This window comes from Piliocolobus tephrosceles, chromosome 1 (genome assembly GCF_002776525.5).
Source record: "Piliocolobus tephrosceles isolate RC106 chromosome 1, ASM277652v3, whole genome shotgun sequence".
NCBI lineage: Eukaryota > Metazoa > Chordata > Mammalia > Primates > Cercopithecidae > Piliocolobus > Piliocolobus tephrosceles.
Genome location: NC_045434.1, coordinates 114,263,150 through 114,284,089, shown reverse-complemented (window position 1 = coordinate 114,284,089; position 20,940 = coordinate 114,263,150). Strand labels below are relative to the sequence as shown.

The following is a 20,940-nucleotide window of genomic DNA, read 5'->3' as shown; positions in this document are numbered from 1 at the left end:
TTGCCAATGGTTGCCATGCCACATTGTGTATATGTAAAGCTAAAGACCCCCTTTAGCTTTGCTTATACAACAGTAATAAAACTCGTCTGAAACGCAATTTGAGATTAAAAACTATATAAAACCACAGCAATTTTCAGAAACCTGCTTTTTCTCTGCCTAAGCTGATCTGTTAATAGACATGTAGTCGACTCTCAGCTAAAATAATCACTAACTCAGCTGTAGCTTGTTCTGTGGCTACTGTTTTTCTAAACTCCTTAATATATAGGATATAGCCAGATTCTCCTCAGGAATTCAAATGATGAAGGAATGAATTTAAACACAACTTTTCTCTGTATCTTCCTCTATTCCCCCAAAGGAAGGGGTCTCAGGATCATCCTTCATTCATTCATTTGACAATATTTTTTCAGTGCTTAGTGTATGCCAGGCAATATTTTAAGTTCTGTAGTTATAATTGTACACAAAACAGACACAGTCGGCCCTTGAATATTTATGCTCGACTAGAGGGGGAGAAGTTATTTTTGCATATACTTTTTGAATATTATAAATTCTATGAAAAAATATAAACAAGATTAGAAAATTGAGGGATTAGGGTATGTGGGTAGGGGCTATTATCTCAGATTAAATTTTCAGAGAATTGTCTTTGAGAAGATATTTTAAAAAGAAGTGGGGAAGCAAATAATGGAGATGTCTGGGGGTATTCCAGACCAGTAAGTGCAAAGGCCCTGGGAAGTGCTTGGTGTGTTCGAAGAGCTACATGGAGGCACTGTGCTATGAATTCGGAGGAGAGTGCTAGCAATGAGCCCCTAGGGAGGACAGGGGCTAGGTCACTAGAGAATTAATGAACTCCTCTTTTATTCTGAATAAGATGTGAAGCCATTAGGATGATGAGCAGAGGGATGTCATGACCTCACTAAAGTTTTGAGAGAGTCACTCTGTCTGCTGTGTGGAGATGACATTATCACAAGGGTTAAGGCCAGAAGAACGGTTTGGGGATGATGGCAATAATCCAAGAAAGGGCTGATGATGCATCTAAGGAAAAGGTGGTAGAGATGGTGAGAGGTGTAAGCTAAGCAGTTGGAGGAATGGAGTAGTCATTTACTGAGATAGAGCATCCTGGGTGAGTAGCAAGTTTAGGAAGGCAACTAAAGAGCTCAGCTTTGAACAAGTTAAAGTTGAAATGTTTATAAAACATCCAAGTGAAAATTCTAGGAAGGCAGTGGCACACAATGGATGATGCTGCAGGGAGTCTCACTAATTAACTGGGGAGTCAGTCCACCCCTGGAAATAACTATTTTGGAATGGCCCACATATAGACCATGGGTTGGGTAAAAATCATCCGGCCGGGCGCGGTGGCTCAAGCCTGTAATCCCAGCACTTTGGGAGGCCGAGACGGGCGGATCACGAGGTCAGGAGATCGAGACCATCCTGGCTAACACGCTGAAACCCCGTCTCTACTAAAAAAATTACAAAAACTAGCCGGGCGAGGTGGCGGGCGCCTGTAGTCCCAGCTACTCGGGAGGCTGAGGCAGGAGAATGGCGTGAACCCGGGAGGCGGAGTTTGTAGTGAGCTGAGATCCGGCCACTGCACTCCAGCCTGGGCGACAGAGCGAGACTCTGTCTCAAAAAAAAAAAAAAAAAAAAAAATCATCTAGGGCGAATGTAGGAAACAAAGAGGTCCAAGCATTAAACCTTGAGACATTTGAGGAGATGAGAACAAAAAGTGAAAGAGAGAAAAAAGCAATAATGGGTTGGGAAGGAGGAGAACCTAGAGAGTGTGGTGTCCCAGAAGCCCCCTGCTTCAGGAAGGATTACCAGGCAGTTCTGGGGACCCCATTGAGGTTTATGGTCATGTACTTCAGATGAGACTTGTTTCTAAATGATTGGAGAAAAACTAGCCACATTTAGCTACTGGGATATGAGCATGAAGAGATGAAAAGTTGAATTAAAAAAAAATTAGATTCAGGGGGTACATGTGCTTGTGTGTTTCATGGATATTACATGCATAATGGCTGGGGATTGGGCTTCTAGTACACTTATCACATAAATATTGGACATTGTACCCAGTAGGTAATTTTTCAACCTTCAAACGTCCCCCGTTTTAGAGTGCTCACGGTCTATTTTCTCCATCTTTATGTCCACGTGTACCCTTCCTTTAACCCCCACTTATACATAAGAACATGCAATATTTGATTTTCTGCTTCTCTGTTAGTTAACTTAGGATAATGGCCTACAACTCCATCCATGTTGCTGCAAATGACATGATTTAATTCTTTCTTATGTCTGCATAGTATTTCATGGTGTATACGCACATTTTCTTTATTTAATCAACCGTTAGTGGAGACTTAGGGTGGTTTCATGACTTTGCTATCATACATAGTGATGCAATAAACATATGACTCTAGTTGTCTTTTTTATACAATGATTTATGTTCCTTTGGGTAGACACCCCGTAGTAGAATTGCTCAGTCAAATGGCAGTTCTCTTTTTAGTTCTTTGAGATATCTCCATACTGTTTTCCATGGAGCTTGATCTTATTTACATTCCCACCAATAGTATATGAGTATTCCTTTTTCTCTACATCCTTGCCAACATCTCTCGCTTTTTGACTTTTTAATTATAGTCATTTTGACTGGTGTAAGATGGCACCTTAGTAAGATTTTACTTTACATTTCTCTGAATATTAGTGATACTAAGAATTTTTTTCATGTGTTTGTTGGCTACTTGTACATCTTCTTTTGAGAAATGTCTGTTCATGCCTTTTCCCAATTTTTAATGGGGTGGTTTGTTGTATTCTTGTTGAGTTATTTGAGTTCCTTGTAGATTTTAAACATTAGTCTTTAGAGGCGTAATTTCTAAATACTTCTCCCATTCTGTAGGTTGTCTGTTTATTCTGTTGATTATTTATTTTGCTGTGCAGAAGCTCTTTAGTTTAAGTCCCTTTTTTTTTATTCTTGTTTTTGTTGTATTTGCTTTTTGGGTCTTCATTATAAATTCTTTGCCTAGGCTGATGTGCAAAAGAGTTTTTCCCTGGTTTTCTTCCAGGAGTTTTATGGTTTCAGGTCTTACATGTAGGTCCTTAATCCATCTTGAGTTAATATTTATATGGGGTGAGATAGAGGTTCAGTTTCATTCTTCTGCATATTGCTAGCCAGTTTTCTCAGCACTGTTTTCCCCCATTGTTTAGCTGTGTCCACTTTGGAAGGTCAGATGGTTATGGGTGTGTGGCTTTATTACTATTATTCTCTTCCATTGATCTCTATGTCTATTTTTGTACCAGTACCATGCTGTTTTAGTTACTATAGCCTTGTAGTATAAGTTGAAGTCAGGCAATGTGATGCCTCCGGATTTGTTCCTTTTGCTTAGAAATGCTTTGGCCTTGGCTATTTGGGCTTTTTTGGGGCAGGGTTCCATATGAACTTCAGGATTGGTTTTTCTGATTCTGTGAAAAATGGCATTGCAAATTTGATAGGAGTTGTATTGAATTTTAGATTGCTTTGGGTAATGGGTGATTTTAACAATATTAATTCGTTCAACCCATGAGCATGGAAATTTTTTTCATTTATTTGTGTTGTCTACAATTTATCCCATCAGTATTTTATAGTTCTCCTTGTAGAGATCTTTCACCTCCTCCATTAGCTGTATTCATAGGTATTTTATTTTATTTTGGGGGCTATGTAAATGGGATTGAGTTCTTAATTCGGTTTGCAGCTTGAATGTTATTGGTGTATAGAAATGCTACTGATTTTTGTACATTGATTTTGTATCCTGAAACTTTGCTGAAGTTGGCAATCAGTCTAGGATTCTCCTACAGGAATCTTTAGGGTTTTCTACGTATATGTTCATGTCATCAGTAAAGAGAGATAATTTGATTTCCTCTTTTCCAATTTGAATGCCTTTTGTTTCCTTCTCTTGCCTGATAGCTCTGGCTAGGACTTCCTGGAGAGCTGAATTTAACCAGCATCAAATTTTAACCGGGATCAAGATTTCCTTATAATTGGAGGGTGGAAGGCCAAGGGATTATGTAAAAGGAAGTGATTATAAGGATTGGACTATGGATACTATATAAGAAGAAATGGGAGGTCATGGGAGGTCAGTGATTTGAAGAATCAAAAAATTATTAAACTATTAATACCATCCCTTCAGAAACTTAGTAGTATAATGCAGCTCAAGCTGTATCTGAATACGTTCTGTGCCTGTGTGGAAAGACTAGGTATTAAAAAGTAAGAAACGAACAGAACACCAAAAAATAATATAGCAGTTTTAGAGTCATATTTGAAATACTTTGCATTTATATAATACTCTCACGTTTTTCAAGTCACTTTCAAGGATCTGTTTCTTATTTTATATTCTCAAATATATTATGGCCAGAGATAACAGCTTTATCAAAGTCTCAGAAGAGTACTAGAAGTCTTAAAAGAATCAAGTTATTATTAGCCATTTTCTACATTATAAAACATTTTAATGCTTATAAAACATTTAAAGTATCCAGTTATCACTTGAAATAAAGTTATACTATTGTATGTTTAGCTAAATATGGTTTCTTATACAATTATTTATCTTTTCCTTTCAAAATTAATAAATCAGTTTTTCAACAAAACCCATAAATAGTTAATGTCACCACAGAAATGTGTACTATTCATTAAATTCAGATAATAGTAGTGATAGTATCACATTTAACATTTCTACGGAGATTCATGGAATGGGTTTTAAACTGTTGAACTTGGGTATCTTACAGATTTGGTTTTTTCCTCAGATAAAGCTTTGTCAGGTAGATTAAATCATGTAGTTCTGGCCATAGGGGAGACTCTACAGACTCCTTTAGGTACCCACAAAGGAACTATACTATGAAAAGTCACTAGCCTTATTCTCTACATTTCCCCAGCTTCATACCTTTGCCCACTCTTCACTCTATTCCTTTCACCTAAAATGCTCATTCCCTCCTGTTCCGTTTTGTTTTAATAAACTCTACCTGCCCTAAGGAAGATTCAGAGTGCATATCCTGTAGGACATTTTTTTTAATTCCCCTCATGTTAAATGAAGTTCTCCTTCTACTTAGATTGCTTTGCGTCACTATTTTTTCTCTGCACATACTATTTTGTTCTGGTTATCTGAGCATATGTTGTCTTATTTACTAAATAAGCTTCCAGGCAACAAGCTTCTATGTAGCTGTAGAAAGCTCCTAGATGAATTTTTGCACATAAAGGATACTTTTGAACAAAGCTCTGTTAATTAACTTAGATGTACCAAGAACCAACACGGGTTAGGGAACCTGAGGAAGGACAGCCAGTAAGAGACCTCTTCCAGAGGAGGGGACCCAGGGGCAGGGCTGTTATTGCTTCTCCTCAGGAACTCCAGGCAGTTCTCAAAAAGTCCTTGGGAAGCAATTAGGTTTGAGAATTGAGTTTCCTTCCTTCAATCACTGCTCTCAAAAGGCTCTAGTCCTGAAAGATTGTCTTTATTTCAAACTCTCAAACAGAGAAGGCTCTAGAAGCCTTTCTGACTTCCTCAGGAGTCAGTCATGCCAGTATAAATAAGGTGTAACTCAGAGTGGTACAGAGGATTGGTGGGAAATCCTTGTTGTTTTACAAGAGACTTTAATTTAGTAACCCGTAACTCTATGATTATTGGTGGTAGTATTATTATCAACCTGGCATGCCTTTACTACTAAATTTATTTGGGTATTTTCTTACACTGTCTCCTAAATTGGAGTCTCAAGGCCACCTTCTCCCAGTACTCTCCCTCTCCTCATACTCGCCTCCCCTCTGACTTCTTCCCTTCCTCACACTCACCCTTCTCTCCCTGTGCACGTGCACATGGTGATACAGCTCACCTCAAATAAAGGAAGTGGCTTGGCTTCAGGACCCCCCCTTTCTTCTCGCCTCTCTTTTAGCAACTGGGGTCCTGAAGTTACTGACACTGTTTCTGGTTATCTTCTATGCTTCACCATTTCCAGTATCCTCCTTTGCTTCTATCCAAATTTGATTTCATTCCATCAGGACCTTGTTCTCAGCTTCCTATTGTAGTAACTAGCTCTCTAACAAATGAATACAAAGTTTTCTGATGAGTGGTAGCATATTAATTTTTTAAAAGTTTAAAAGTTAGCCACCTCTTATTATTATTTACTTGACAACACTTACTCATTTTTCCTCTGGTCATCAAAATATAATATTTGAAAAATTTTATGTAGGCCAAAATAGTAACTCAACACTTAGCCAATTTCCTGACACATAGGTAGACTAACTCAATCAAAATATTTATTGAATGAATGAATGAAAGAATGAATGTGTGTTCAAATACTGACTGTGCTTAGCTTCCTAGTGGGATAAAATAAAAGCAAGATACTGATGCAAGAAATATTTTTAAACAAACGAAATTTGCAGTATCCTGGTTGACCTTCCTTATAAATGTCCAGCTAGGCCTACTCCCATATTCCAAGAAGACAAAACAGATACCCCACCTAGTTACCACTCGCACTTTTGTGATAATTATTTCTACCAACAGAGACTTTGTCGTTACCATTTATTTTAAAAAGGTTGAATTGGATTTATAACTTCTTGCTCTAGATGAGATGCAAGAAAGAAGAAATCTGGTCACCCTCCACTGTTCCCCAACTACTCTCATGCTCTTCTTCATCTCCCTGTCTAGTCATTACCACCATCACTCCTAAGCCTCAGAGACACCTCTAACATTTTAGAGAAACCAAGGAAAAGAAATGTGCGGTTACAGTAGCTGCCTAAGTCTCCTTTTATAGCAAACTATTCTTGAAACTTAAGAGAAAAGGAGGAAATCTGAAGAGCACTTTTTCACACAAATTATCTCCCGACTTTTTGTGTCTTCTCTCACACATACACATACAGATTTGGTCTGAAGAAAGGCTTAAGAAAGCCATCTTCTCTTAGGATTGGGGGAAAAAAAATAAAGAATTGTTTAGTTGTCTAGAACTCTATTAAATTTGTCATGATGGATATGAAACCCCGATTGATTTGCTGTCTTGGCATGATGTCAGAGAGCTACAGGAGCCATGGTGATGGTACTCAGACCCTCAATGCTCACACAACCCCCTCCCACTTTTTTAAGGCTGAAAAGATGAAGAGAAAATAAGGGGAATGGTGCAAAGACAGTAAAATTCTCCATCTGCAAAAATAAAATTTAAAAAAATAGACTTTTGCATCACTGGAAACTGAGGCTTCCCAAATTTTAAAAGGCGTACACCTGCAAATGCTTCTGTTCATCTTGTCTGCCAAGAATTAACAATCTTCAGTCTTGTTCTGAATGTCCGACCTTTCTATCCCGCTTGAAACAGATGCTATTTCCATGCCAGTCACAACCACCTGTTGCCACCATGTGTCGTGTTGAATCACATATATGTAATGCCATTCCACCATCTTTTCTCCATCCCTCATTTTACCCAAGCATGTAGTATGCTATTATTCTGCTACTGTATACACTTTGTATACATTTCTGTTCTTCCTTGCAAGATTGTGAATGCTTCGGCCACTCCAATCGATGCAGTTATATCGATCTGCTAAATACAGTCATTTGCGTGAGCTGTAAACACAACACTAGAGGGCAGCACTGTGAGTTATGCAGGCTGGGCTACTTCAGAAATGCTTCTGCACAACTGGACGATGAGAATGTGTGCATAGGTCAGTTCCATTACAATTTCAGCTATTGTTCTGTGCCTTTTGAGCTACGGGGAGATATTTAGGGTGGAGAGGCTGGTGATATGCACCGTGGTTGAACCAGAATGAACCTTCTCAATGGAGCCAATATCCTTGTGGTGGACTTAAATTTTACTTGTATTGGTTGAAATCATAGTTGGGGGATATACTTTGAATCCTTATGTTGTTGCTTTAAATATGATGATCTCAGAAATCATGTTAAAGAAATTAAGAATTTTATTTCTTTCTTCCTGTTTTTTGTTTTCGTATGAAATTTTAAAACCTGATGATTCTGAACTGATCTTATAGCCTTAAATTATACATTCAACTTTCAAAATAGAAACTCATTATACAGGATTTAATTATAGATACGAAAAAGTGGGGTGCAGACTCTTGCATATAATTGGCGATCAGTGAGTATTGATAGATTGAAAATGTTGCTATTTGAAATTGAAAATAACTAGCAACTGGAAATGTAAAAGTTTGTCTGATTTCTTCATCCATAGCAATGAAATTCCATTTATTGAATTTTCCTACAGCTCCCAAAAAGGAGGAGTAGTTTCTCAAAAGTATTCTAGGCAGTTAATTATCTTAGCCCTGGAAAACTGCGTCCACAAAGGCACCTGAGCACTTTCCCTTTCCTCCCCACCAATGACTGCTGCTCTTGGCATCTAGGGAGGACCAGGCGCCTTTCCCACCCAGAAAATCTACCTTTTACGTAGTGAAACCTGTCTTTAAGAATGTGGGGATGCCAATGGAAAAATAAGAAACCATAAATGGAATTTCACTTCATAATTCACGCTTAAGCAGTGCATATATTTGAAATGCTGAAAAATATATGTGTAGCCATTATACATACATTATACATACCTACTATACACCAGTAGGTAGCTATATAGGCACCCAATTTTAAAGGTAGACTTTTTTACATTGAGGTACGTTCAATAGGATACACAAGCTGAAAAATGACAAGCAATCTTTTTATCAAGAAAAGAAATCCAATCCGTATTTCTGTGACCATTGTCCTCTGATTGGATCGTCAAGATCCGAGTGTCACAAAAAATAGCTGCAGAGTTGTTTTTAATCAAATTGGGCCAAATATATATAATACTGTTGATGTCTACAGTACTTTCTATATTTCAGAGCATCTCCTTATTTATTTTTTGTCAATTAGGGGAGAAAGTACTGGACTTAGAGGCCAGAAAGCTAGTCTCAAATTTCAGTTTGCTATCTCATAGTTGTGTGCCATAGGTAAGTCATTTGAGCCTTCTAGTTGGGTGAGGATCAAATGGGATGCACAGAAAACGCTTAGTCAACTGTGAACCGGCTTGCAGATGTCTTGTTTTGTTTTTACTTAATCCTCATTAACAAAACAGTGGGGTAAGTATTACACTAATTATTTCCCCTATCTTGTCATTGAGAAAAGTAAGGCAGATTGACCCAAATCTTACAGCAAAGGGTTTCTGACTTCAAAGCTTAAACACTTTCTCTCAACCACTGACACAATTAGCAAAGCTAAGCTTGTCAAACTTTTACTTATGGTATGCGTTTTGAATAACAGCAGCAATTCCACCCTGAGTTTATGAACAGAAGTTCAATTGTCTTCATAACACTTGGGTTACAAAGACTTGAGAATATTAATAAAAACCAAAAGACATGTAGTTGTCTAAATTTTCAATGCAGAGTACATTTTACTGAATGTCATTTGTAAAAATATATAAATGTCATGCTATAAATAGGTAAACAACAAAAAAGCTAAAATAAATAGGAACACGGGATTAAGAACCTAGCCATTTTTACAAAATACATAAGATTAAAATGTTTTATAATATTTAATATTATTTTAAATCAATCTAATAAAGGCCTTAGAAGGAAAGATTTTATTCTATAACATTTCTCTTATCAGGTAACTTAACAATATCACAGTATATTTTATTTAGAGTGTTTTATTATTAGGAAGTTTGGCCTTTTTTCCAGTTCTGAGGTAAACTGTGAACTCCAAATCTGCTTCTTTCTATCCGGTTTTAAGAGGTATAGTTCAGTTGTGAATCCTTATTTGACTATCCACAGACTAGAAAACAGTCCATTCAGTGTCTGCCTTTTAAGTCACATAAACTAAGAAGAAGAAATATGAAAAACAATAGCAATTTTGTATTTATTTTTACTTTTAAAAATCAAGAAGAGTTTTCTTCTCCATTCTAGAAAGCTTATTAATTAAAATTATAAACTTTTGGAAAATTCCATTTTATTGAGCTAAACCTGTTTCTATTTAGGATTTTATACTTGAAACCGAACAAAGTACTTGGTGAACACAAAGGATGCATTCTTAAGTACTATTAAAGTTAGCTACATTAGGCCAGATGCAATGGCTAATGCCTGTAATTCCAGCACTTTAGAAGGCCCGGGCAGGTGGATCACTTAAGGTCAGGAGTTTGAGACCAACCTGGCACACATGGTGAAACCACATCTCTACTGAAAGAAATAAAACATGAGCTGAGTGTGGTGGCCTGTGCCTGTAATCCCAGCTACTCAGAAGACTGAGGCAGGAGACTCACTTGAATTTGAGAGATGGAAGTTGCAGTGAGCTGAGAATAGTGCCACTGCACTCCAGCCTGGGCTACAGAGTGAGACTCCATCTCAAGAAATAAAATAAAATAAAATAAAAAGTAATATTAGCTACATTATTCCCTCACCCACCCTCATTTCCTAAATTATTGCCCTTTTCTAAAGGAGAAAATTGTGTTTAAAGAATTAATTGAAAAATCTGGCTAGCTGATAGGTACTAAGGTCTATCTTTTATCTGTAGTGCTTATATGCATACAATGAATTAATAACAACTTCCTTAAAAAGCTGTAGATTTCACTTACCCTGCTTGAGGCTCTGAGGGCAGTGATACTGGGACTGCCTGTGCACAATGCTGGAGTTTGCCCTCTCAGGGCCTTTGGAAGCCTGTGGCTCCATTGCTAAGGTTTGCCCTATGAGACAGCATGTACCTATTTTCTATTCCCACAATTAAGATTCCTAAAGGGCTTGAGGCAGGACTGAGTATTAAATTTGAAAGGATACATCAGAAGTAATTGAGAGTTAATTTTAATACCATTTTGTATAGCAAGCACTAATGAAAATGAAGGGATATTTACCCCATTCACTTTCACAGAATAAGGCACTAATCTTGGAAACTTTGAACTTCATCTAAGTCTTATCCACATTAAAAATAAAAACAGAACCCTTTGCCAATTCTTTAACAACTGACAATAAAATTCACCACCCTTGCTGTGAAGGAACAATTCATATCTTTGACAAAATGTAGGCTCTGTGTGATGAAATAGATGTTGTAAAATACTTGCATCATTTTATATTATGGCAAATATAAAATGCAACAGGGTATTCCATGTTGCCACCGTGATTGCTGCTTCGTAATTACTGGTGAATTTGCCCATTTCTTGTACAAATTCCAAACACAACCATGTCTCCAAAGATACATGTAATTACCCTGTGATGACGCAGCAATTGCATGAAGATGACATCCTTGCATGCTTCTGTTTCATGTAAACTTGAGCATTAAGCAGGAAGCTAGAGGATATATGGTTTGTGACCTCGGGTAATCACTGTTAATATTCCTGCTAACAAGCTTTGCATCACAATGAAACAGAGTTCAGCTGCTGCTGCTGCTAAACAGTTCTTAAAATTATGATGTATTATTTTTAATTCCCCTTTGAAACCCATGATCAGGTAATCAGAGGTACCTTTAATAGAATAAGGTGAACATAAGACACTTTTAATACCTATAAATCAATTCTAGTATAACTTTTAAATCAAGTCCCCCCAGGTATTTGACGTTGCTTTGTAATCTAACAGTCCTGCATGTTCTTCCTAATTTCATGAAATAAAATATGATCCTCCAAAGCTCTTTGCGTTACTCCAGCATCCACCATTGACCATCATTCCATAAATGATACTTTTTAAAAACTGAATTATTTGTTATATAAGGTGAAGAGAAGGTCACACCCCTTCTTGTCCTTTATTTTCATTACTGCAAAACATTATACTTACCCACATTTTCCTATGACAATGACTGGGAATATATTATAGTTTAAATGTTCTGCTGTTTTGTTTAACTTTGTTTACATGTTTTGCCTCTAAAACCTTATATTAATGAATGGTCATCGGCTAATTGACTGGAGGAGTATGTGAATTAACATTGGCCGGATGTAACTCTGCTTACTGGCTTACAAAATGTTGGTGATTCATTGTCAACTTACACACTTTAAATAGTGAAAAAAAATTACAGTTTCGATATTGGTACAAATTTATAATGTACCTGTGTACAGACAAACATTAAAAGCTTTCAAAAAATTAGCATTTTAAAATATTTTTAATCAGCTTCCATATGCACATGCATATTAAAATAGAAAATGTTAATTTAAAACAAAACTCTAGTTGTTAAGTACAAACCAAGCCAGGCAAGGAGAGAGCATTTTAGAGTTTATTAAGTTTTATTTTTACCTACGAATAGAACTATTCATCATATAAATGTTTGTTTTATAAGAATGCTGAACTCGAAACCCGACTTAATTAGCATAAAATAAATCATAATTCTAAGGTACTCCACATTTATTTGAAGAATATCTAATTAGTGTCTGTGACACAAACTTAGAGTCAAACCCCTGGATCCATCTATAAGGCTAAACCCTGAATCCCCATAGCAAATCTAATATGCTAAACTTGATTATATTAAACTAAATTTTCAAGACTTCTCTTGGTAAGTTGAACGGTATAGTTTTGTTTGGTTTTTAGTGAGGGAACTGCTTAATGTACCCATTTTTAAATAATGGAAACTGAGAGGCACAATAACTTCCCCAAAATTATTAGAAGAGTAATGAGGAAAGGAACTTCAGCACACAGTACCCAAAAGCTGCAAGCTACCTGCACTATCTTTCCAGCTAACAGAAGCCGAAAGGATATCCATTTCTGGTTCAAGCTTTAAGCAAGATAGAGCTTCAGAAGTAAAAATATCCTATATAAGAATATGTGAGGAATCAAGGAAACACTCTATTCACCTTTTATTTTGCAAAGCTATATTGTCCTGCCAGCAGACATTGTAATGAAAAATATACATCTTAAATTATAACTATGTTGAAATTTATTTGTTATTACAAAGTTTATTTTTCTTTCATGATTGTTAATCTGGGCTGCATAAAAGCTGCACTAATATGCCTAGCAAATACAACATCTAAAGGCTCATCACAAAATGGTATATACGTGAGTAAGTTAAGGTGCTGTCCCAAATCATAAAGTAAAACTACCTTTGAATGAGCAAAGTGCATTCATATTGTACTTTTAAAATGTTCAGCAGTTCTCAAATACTGAGTGCAATGGCTAAGCCCATTTGAATAATTTAAAACACATTTTACACTGATGGCATATTGATTTATCCCTGATATACAAACTTCTCATGGTATTTATTAAACCATCTAAAAATATCCTAACAAATGGAATCTCCATTAAGATCTGTTACCAGAGAAAAGCATGTCTTATTTCCTTGGAAGTTTTCAGTTGATTTCCTCTCATATCATAAAAATGATATCATGGAAGGCTAAGCAAATAAACAAATGATCGTGAAATAGCCATATTTGCCAAAGCATTTCATTAATGGACATCTTTCTTTAAGTAAGTGATGCATTTAAGTACATGACGCTCCTGTGTTGATAACCTATCAGCCATGCAGACTTGTCTCCAGCCTGTGTGTTGTCTTGTTTCTACAGAGTGTTATTGTAACCCTTTGGGCTCAATCCATGATCGTTGTAATGGCTCAGGATTTTGTGAGTGTAAGACTGGAACAACAGGGCCTAAGTGTGATGAGTGTCTGCCAGGAAATTCCTGGCACTACGGCTGTCAACGTAAGTAACTCTGGGAGCTGCCCTCTGCCTGCTGCAGCATGGCTGATTCTGCTTGGCTAGGCCGGTGTGTGCAGCTTCTCAGAGCAGAAAAAGATCCAAACCGCTGACAAGTTTTAAACGCTACTTAATGCTGCGGCCAATGTATGGGAGAGCAATCCATCAGCTGTCCAGTTGACTTTTTTGAAGCCCATCTTCATCCCCTCAGTTAGCTGTAGCAACTTATATTGAAATATTGTATGGAGATCCATATACCTGGCCAGACCATAAATTAAGTGGCACAATAGGGACCCAGCTTGGAAATCCTCACCACAGAATGAAGGGTGATGTGCATGTGGTTAATGTATTTCTTGAAGTGGAAGTTACCCTGGAGCTCCAGAGTTCATAAATTAAATGATATCTACATAACTTATTACTACCCTTGCTATCATTCCCATCACTGAATCTTAACTGAAAACCTAAAGGTAATAAATCTAAGGAATGTTTAAATGTGGGGTAAAATAAATGACAAAAACAATATTGATTTTAAACCTCTGAGGTTAGGCACTATGCGGGGAGCTGTGGACAAATGTCATTTGGTTCAGCCTCATTTCTCTTGAGATTACTAGGTCTTCAAAGCTTGTCAAGGCAGGTGGCATGTCAGTGTGTACAAGGAACATGAATTTTAAAATCAAGGCAGAAGGTTCCTTCTGTCGTTTATAACCTTTTCTGCTTTTGAATTCTGAACTAACTTTCCATGTCATCTATACATAGGTAGTTTGCTAATATTAAAGAACCACAAGACATATCCTGTGTAACAGTGTGGTTCAATAGAAAATCAAGCAAGCCACATATGGAATTTGAGATGCTTTCATTTTCCACATTAAAAAAATAAAAAGAAATAAGAGAAATTAATTTTAATAACTATTATATTTAGCTCAAATTATATAAGATACTATTTTTCAACATATAACTACTATCAAAATTACTAAGGCTATATTTTTCATGTTTTTTATTGTCTTTGAAGTCAGATGTGCATTTTATGCTTGCAGAAAATGTCAGTTAGGGCTGGACATATTGTAAGGCTTAATAGCCACATGTGTCTACCATATTGGACAGCACAGCCCTGGAGTTATTTTTGCTTACTTTTCACTTGAAACAAATGTCAGCATGCAGGAATCATCTAAAGCCAATTTCTATAGAAAACTATATATTATTTATATAATGCAGTAGTAATAGCAACTTTTATATTCTATAAAATAAATTCTATATGATGAATTCTATAATAATAACTATGTAGCTCCAATTTCTATAGAATATTATAGACTGTTCTATGTGTTACTTATGCAATACATAGTTATCTGGCAGCCATACTTCTAAGTAATGTAAATCTAAAATGAAATGCCATGGGCAGCAATGAGTTCTGGCAATAAGGTGAAATTTTGGCATTGCGCAGGCCAAGGTTAGAATGGGATCCAGGAACTGGGGACTCAGTTCTCCAGCCTTGCTGGAGAGGAACACTGAAAGACAGTCAAATAGTCAGAAGTCAGGCTGCACACCTGCACATAAGGCCTAGATAAAGCCATGGTTTAAAAGTCTTGCGTGCTGTTGTTTTCCAGAAGGTGCTAGTCCTTAGTGCCTGGGAGAGTTGGTGGATCCCAGCAACCACGTGAAGTGTCAGGGCTCAAAGGGAAGCTATCAATCATGGCACAGCTAGACCTCAAGGCCTAGAGCAGGCCAATAGTCAGGAGAGGAGAGGGCAATAGGCAAAGGAAAAATCAAAAGTAGCACCAAGACTCAAGGCATAAAGAATAAGGAGACTTTGTAATTAAGACACACTTCTCAAAGAGAAGATCTCGAATAAAGCTCCTGAGGAAGCAGGACTTAAAGAATGGGTTGCTGGAGTGTACTCAGCGTAAGACTTGGGAGAGGAAAATAAATAAATCCTGCTTTGGGGAAATGCGTCTCAAAATGGACCTAACCCAATTTTTCTATATTAATTATTGGAGTAATATAAAAGATATGGTATTGTCACCAACGTTTCCCTTCTGGAATCAAAAGACTGAATTTAAGCCTTACCCTACCACATACAAATCATAAAACCCTCTGTGCCTCAGTTCCAGAACCTCACATATTTGTTACGTGGATCACTGAGATGATGAGAGGAAATGCATTTATTCTTTTGAGTATGTGTTGAGTACCTACCATGACTCAGGCACTGGGCTAATGGTAGGGCACAGAAGGATGAAAAGAGGGAGCTACTGAGGACATGTGGACATGGAATTCACCTCCGAGTGAGAGACCTAACAATTATGATAGAAGGTAATCAGAGCTCAATAAGAGGAATGTACATGTTATTTATTGGTGAAGTCCAACATGGGGAGTAAGGCTTCCCAGAGAAGTGACATGTAGTTAAGCACCAAAGGATCAGTGGAGCTTTCCAGGATAGGAATCTTGCTTGGGTAAAGGTGACTGAGATAACACACTGTGTTCCAGAACGTGTGTGTGTGTGTATGTGTGTGTGTGTGTGTGAGCATGCATATATGTTGGGAGTAAGGGGAGATATTAAACAGCATCCAGATTATGTGGTTTCATGAATCCCAAACTAAGACATTTTATATTGTCAGGGAGGAAAATGGGAATCATCATATGAAGAAGATATGGGTTCCATCATACGGTTTTAAGCAGAGAAATGAAAGGAACAGATTTGTTTTTAAAAAGATTATTCTAGCTCCTAAGTAAAGAAAGGAATGGAATGGGTTGAAATTAGATTTGATATATAAATTTAACATCATCCAAACACACCTTTGAAAACATAGGAGATTTTTCTCACTCTGACATCTTTCTTCCTTCTCTTAGACCCTCCCACATTGGGCTGGTATTCTATGTTAAAATATAGAAATTCTTCTGTCAGTTAGTAAATGGCTACTTCACCAAGATTCTGAAGTGCCTTCCCCTGGGATCTCTTGGGCTGTCACCAAGGATCAGCAATAACGGGGTAACGCGTGTCACAGTAGCATGCCACTAGCACCTGCTCCAGGATTATAGTTGATGTACATTCTGATTAGTTGGTGCTGGAAGGTTGATATGTATTTTTTTTCATTTTGTTCCTGTCCTCACACACATGAATGCACTCAAAAATGCCCCTCGAGTACATCCCTGTCTCTCTTTCCGCTCTGCCACTGCTCACCTCAACTTCCACTTGCCCTGAGTTGAACCCATCCTTGGATTTGGCCACAGTTTTAGTAAAAGAGCTATTAACCTGGCAACACGAAATCAACGCCAAGCAGAAAACCAGTGGGAGAGTAGGGCTGACGGTGGTATTGCAGTGATGAGCTGAAAGTAAGCAGACATTTAGGTAGGCATTGCCAGGGAGGCAGTAGGAGGTATCAAGAAGAGTCCAAGGGATCCAGGCCCAAGGTTCCAGTCCTCCCAGAGGATTGTCAAAAGGAGCCATGCGGAACTGTGATCCAAAAGGACTTGGGTTTGGGAACAGAAGATTTTAAAAAGGGATTCAGCAACTGACACTGTTGCCTATATTCTGTGAATAGAAAAAGTGAATATGCTTGAGTAGACTCTGGATTCATACAGACCAGGGTCTGAATTCCATCTCCACTTCTTATGACCTGCAAGACTAAGAGGAAATTACTTGGACCGTCTAAGCCTGGTGTTTCATCTAAAATGGGGTAATAATGTGACCTAATGCATATAGTAATTGTGAAGGTTCAAATACAATAATGAATGTGAACCTCATAGTACATAGTAAGCACTCAATTATTATTACTACTTCCAAGCACCTGTTGATATGCCACAGAACTAGACAAGAATTCATGTTCAAAAGCTTTCATGCATTGTTACTGCAGAACTTGCAGCAAATTCAGCCACTATTGAAGAATCAAACTGTTGACCTGGGGGCTTCTAAAAAGCCTCCTGGTTAGAGACAAGACTGATTCAAGAGAGTGAAGCAAAGCTGACCCCAAAGCAATTATGGGGTTTGAGCTGGAACATTTTAAAAACTCCAGGCTCACCAGCAAACTTTCTGCTTGAAAGGCCACCAATTATGTACTGTGTAAATGTAGGCAAGTCTCTCTGAATTAAAAGGTGAAACACTTATAAACCACTAGAATGAATGGTCTTTAGACAGCACAGAAAGAATAACCTAGGAAAGAAAACAGAATTAATAAGATTTTAAGGAGGCCTGGCAGAATCAAAATTAGTGTTGAGGTTGCCCAATAGAAAAATGAGACATTGGAAAGAAAGAAAAGAAGTTTTAAATGACCCTTTTGAAATCAGAGAAGAGGCAATAGCTAGGTTCCAGAGAATAAAATTGAACCTTCTACATAGGAAGCAGCATTCCATGCTTTATATAAAATATGAAGGGTTAACATGTATTGGGAAGTAACTAAATAGTTGTTATCAGCACCAAAGAAACTGGACATAAAGGAGATTTGTGACTTTTCAGTTTGGGAGAGTGGAAATAGCCACTTGTAGAACTAATGTGACTGGTGAGAAGATATGTTGTCTTCCTGGAGGATGTATGTAAGACACATGGGAATATCCTGCAGGGTTTATTAAAGCCACCAATTGTTAACTTGAGTGAATACTAATGGTACTTTCAGAAGAAGTCATAGTCTGCTTATTTAAGTGAAAGTCAAAAGATTTGGTGATATCAATTAAATGTTATGATTTTGGAAGATACCAGAACTGTAGGAAATAAAAACCAAAGTACCATAGCAAGGGGAAGACAGACCACACCCTTCTCTCACCACAAGTGAGAAAGGCTTTCCATTTTTAAGGAACCATGTGAATAGATTGGGTCCACACATGTAATCTCGGATAATCTCTCCTTTTCAAGATCTTTAATGTAATCACATCTATAAAGTCTCTTTTGCCAGGTGAGGTAAGAGGTTCTGGGGATTAGGATGTAGACATCTTTCAGAACACATTATATTGTGCTTATCATAATAATAATCAAGAATGTCAACATTTCATGCCAGAGATAAATATGCAGGTGTTATGAAGATGGAATGCAACTCATGCTGGGGATAAGGATATGCAATGGTAAAACATATTCAAAAGAAATACATAAAATGATTTGAGAGGAGTAATGTATGTCAAGCAGGTATAGATGTGCATTGTGCATTACAAGGTAGAGATAGTGAAATATGTTTCAGTCAAGACCAAAGACTGTATATAAAAGGTATTGTGAGAGCATATTGTAGACCACTAGATTATTTAGAGGATACATTGTTCAGAGGAAAATTAGAAAATTTAAGTATTCTATCTTCCAAAATGGGGGAATTCAAATATCAGGAGTTCTGCTAAAAGATTTGTTCTGGTAAAACTGTTGACTTGCATTAATGAAAATTTCTTTAAGAGTGGAGGAAGCACTCTGGGGAATTACCACTTATTGGTACCATGGAGAAGGCATTGTCACATAAGGGAGCAAACACTTAAAAATCTAAGAGGTATTGTTTTAAACATTAGGAAAAATTCAAAATATTCCTGGGGGAAAAAGGTAGGATGTTAGACCTCTTTAAAAATGGGTGTGCACATAAACACATACACATACAAATAATCACTTTTATTAAAAATAAAAGCATAAATTCCCAATAGACTACCTAGAAAAAAATGAGAGATTTCTACACTAACCAACCTGACTATCAAAGGCTCTTTCTTCTGAGGTTTTGATGAACATTATTTCAGTCCCTACACTGCGTTGCAAATTTAGGCTAAATAATTTGCAAAAATGCAGATGGCGTAGGGCTGTGTCGACATAGTTCAAATGACAAAAATGTAAAGATGTTAGCTTACATTAAGCTCAATTTTAGACAACAGTATGTTATATAAGTGGCAAAGGAGCAAACAATTTCAGGCTGAACAAAGATCAAAGGAGGTTATAGTCCCACTAAAACATGAACTGAGCAGCCCACATCCAGGGGCCAGTCCTTGGAAACAGCTTTCTAGCATTGCAGACAGTGATGTAAGAGAGTTCCTTCTTTGATGAAAGTTTTTTTCATATGAAACAGTGTTGAATCAGCTTGATAACATATGTTACAGATGTCAGCCAGTGTTTGGAGGGCTAACAAGTAGATGTGGTTCAGGAAGATAGAACAGGGACCATGACTAATGGAGATGGGTTTCAGTATAGCATACATATTTTCCAACAGTTAGACTTTCTAGGTGTCTGAGAATATAGTAGGTGCATTGAGTAATGACAACTTCCCCAGACTCTGGAGAAGTTCCAATAGAAGCTGAACAGGCTCCTATCAGCGATGCTTTCTGGAGAGTTTGGCTTAAATGAGAAGTTGAGAGCAAACTCCTTAGGGCTTCTTCAACTTTCCAGCTTTAACGTCAGACCACACTCATGCAGCAGAGGGGAGGCATCGTAAAGGTGCCCACCTCAGTTGCTAGTAAGAACCACAGTCTGATCACTTGGCTGTCCTCTACACTCTAATCTTTCTTAACCCACAGATCTCAGACTCTCATACTTCCGACTAGCCATATTCTCAGTCCTCACTTCTGGTTTCCAAAAATCAGAAACTAGAGACTTAAATAATTCCTTTTATTCTAGGGATTAATTGGTTCCTATCAAACTCTTCTATTACTATAGTCCAGGAGGTTTTCTTTTTTCCTCTTTTTTTTTTTGTTTTTGGAGGGGATTAACTGCTACAGTCCTGACAACTTGTGATCATGAAGGTATTAAGATGATGCTTCCAATTGCCTCTGTGAGATGAAGATTACACCGCCCTGGACAAATACCTTGGGCCTAACTTGTAATTTTTCAATTGCTTCTAGTTGCTGTCTCTTCCTATTTGTCGTGTTACATTAAAATGTCCAGTTCACATTTCACCGGTTGACCTCACACATTGAATTCATTGACAGGCAGCATGTCGTTTAAACAAGGATTTGTCTGTGATGCTGCAGAGCATCTGTAGTTGCTAGACATATGATTTCCCTCATTTGGCCCTCACATCTCTATCAATCTCTATCACTACAAGTTGGTCTCATCAATAAAATGAATGGCGTCACTGAATCCAAGTTTTTAATTTCCTTAGTTTCGTTAGTTTCCAATAGCACCTTGAACACAGCATCGTTTCCCTTGCTAAGCACCACATACATAAGGGTGATGAAAAATAAATACTCAGAGCAAGGCACTTGATGTTACTGTGGTACAACTCCTAAGGATGAGAAGGAAGTGCTCTTTAAACAGAACCAGTAGGAGCCTCCCAGAGGCAATTTAAAAAGGAAAATGTTAGGAAGACAGAAGATAGAAAGTGGCAATTTGCAGGAATTACAAATAAGCTGGTAGTACTCCTGGGGGCAAAAAAGGATCATTTTGTCTGCTAGAAGAGCAAACCCCAGGGTTACCCCCAGTTGTGAAATTTCTCTTGATTCAGCAAG

The 20,940-nt window shown here is 37.4% G+C and overlaps 1 protein-coding gene across 11 annotated transcripts in view; it reads left to right on the top strand.

The window, feature by feature from the left end:
* NTNG1 (netrin G1) overlaps positions 1 to 20,940 on the top strand; it is a 355,336-nt gene that overhangs the window by 292,417 nt on the left and 41,979 nt on the right. For 3 of the 11 annotated variants that reach the window (XM_031936583.1, XM_023197192.2, XM_031936582.1), the window contains exons 6-7: positions 7,478 to 7,645; positions 13,426 to 13,560. The exons of 6 other annotated variants lie outside the window; for them this stretch is intronic. In XM_031936583.1, the coding sequence (XP_031792443.1) occupies positions 7,478 to 7,645; positions 13,426 to 13,560 (303 nt within the window). The remainder of the gene's footprint in view (positions 1 to 7,477; positions 7,646 to 13,425; positions 13,561 to 20,940) is intronic. 2 more of the 11 variants (XM_023197193.3, XM_031936586.1) reach the window with 1 other exon arrangement.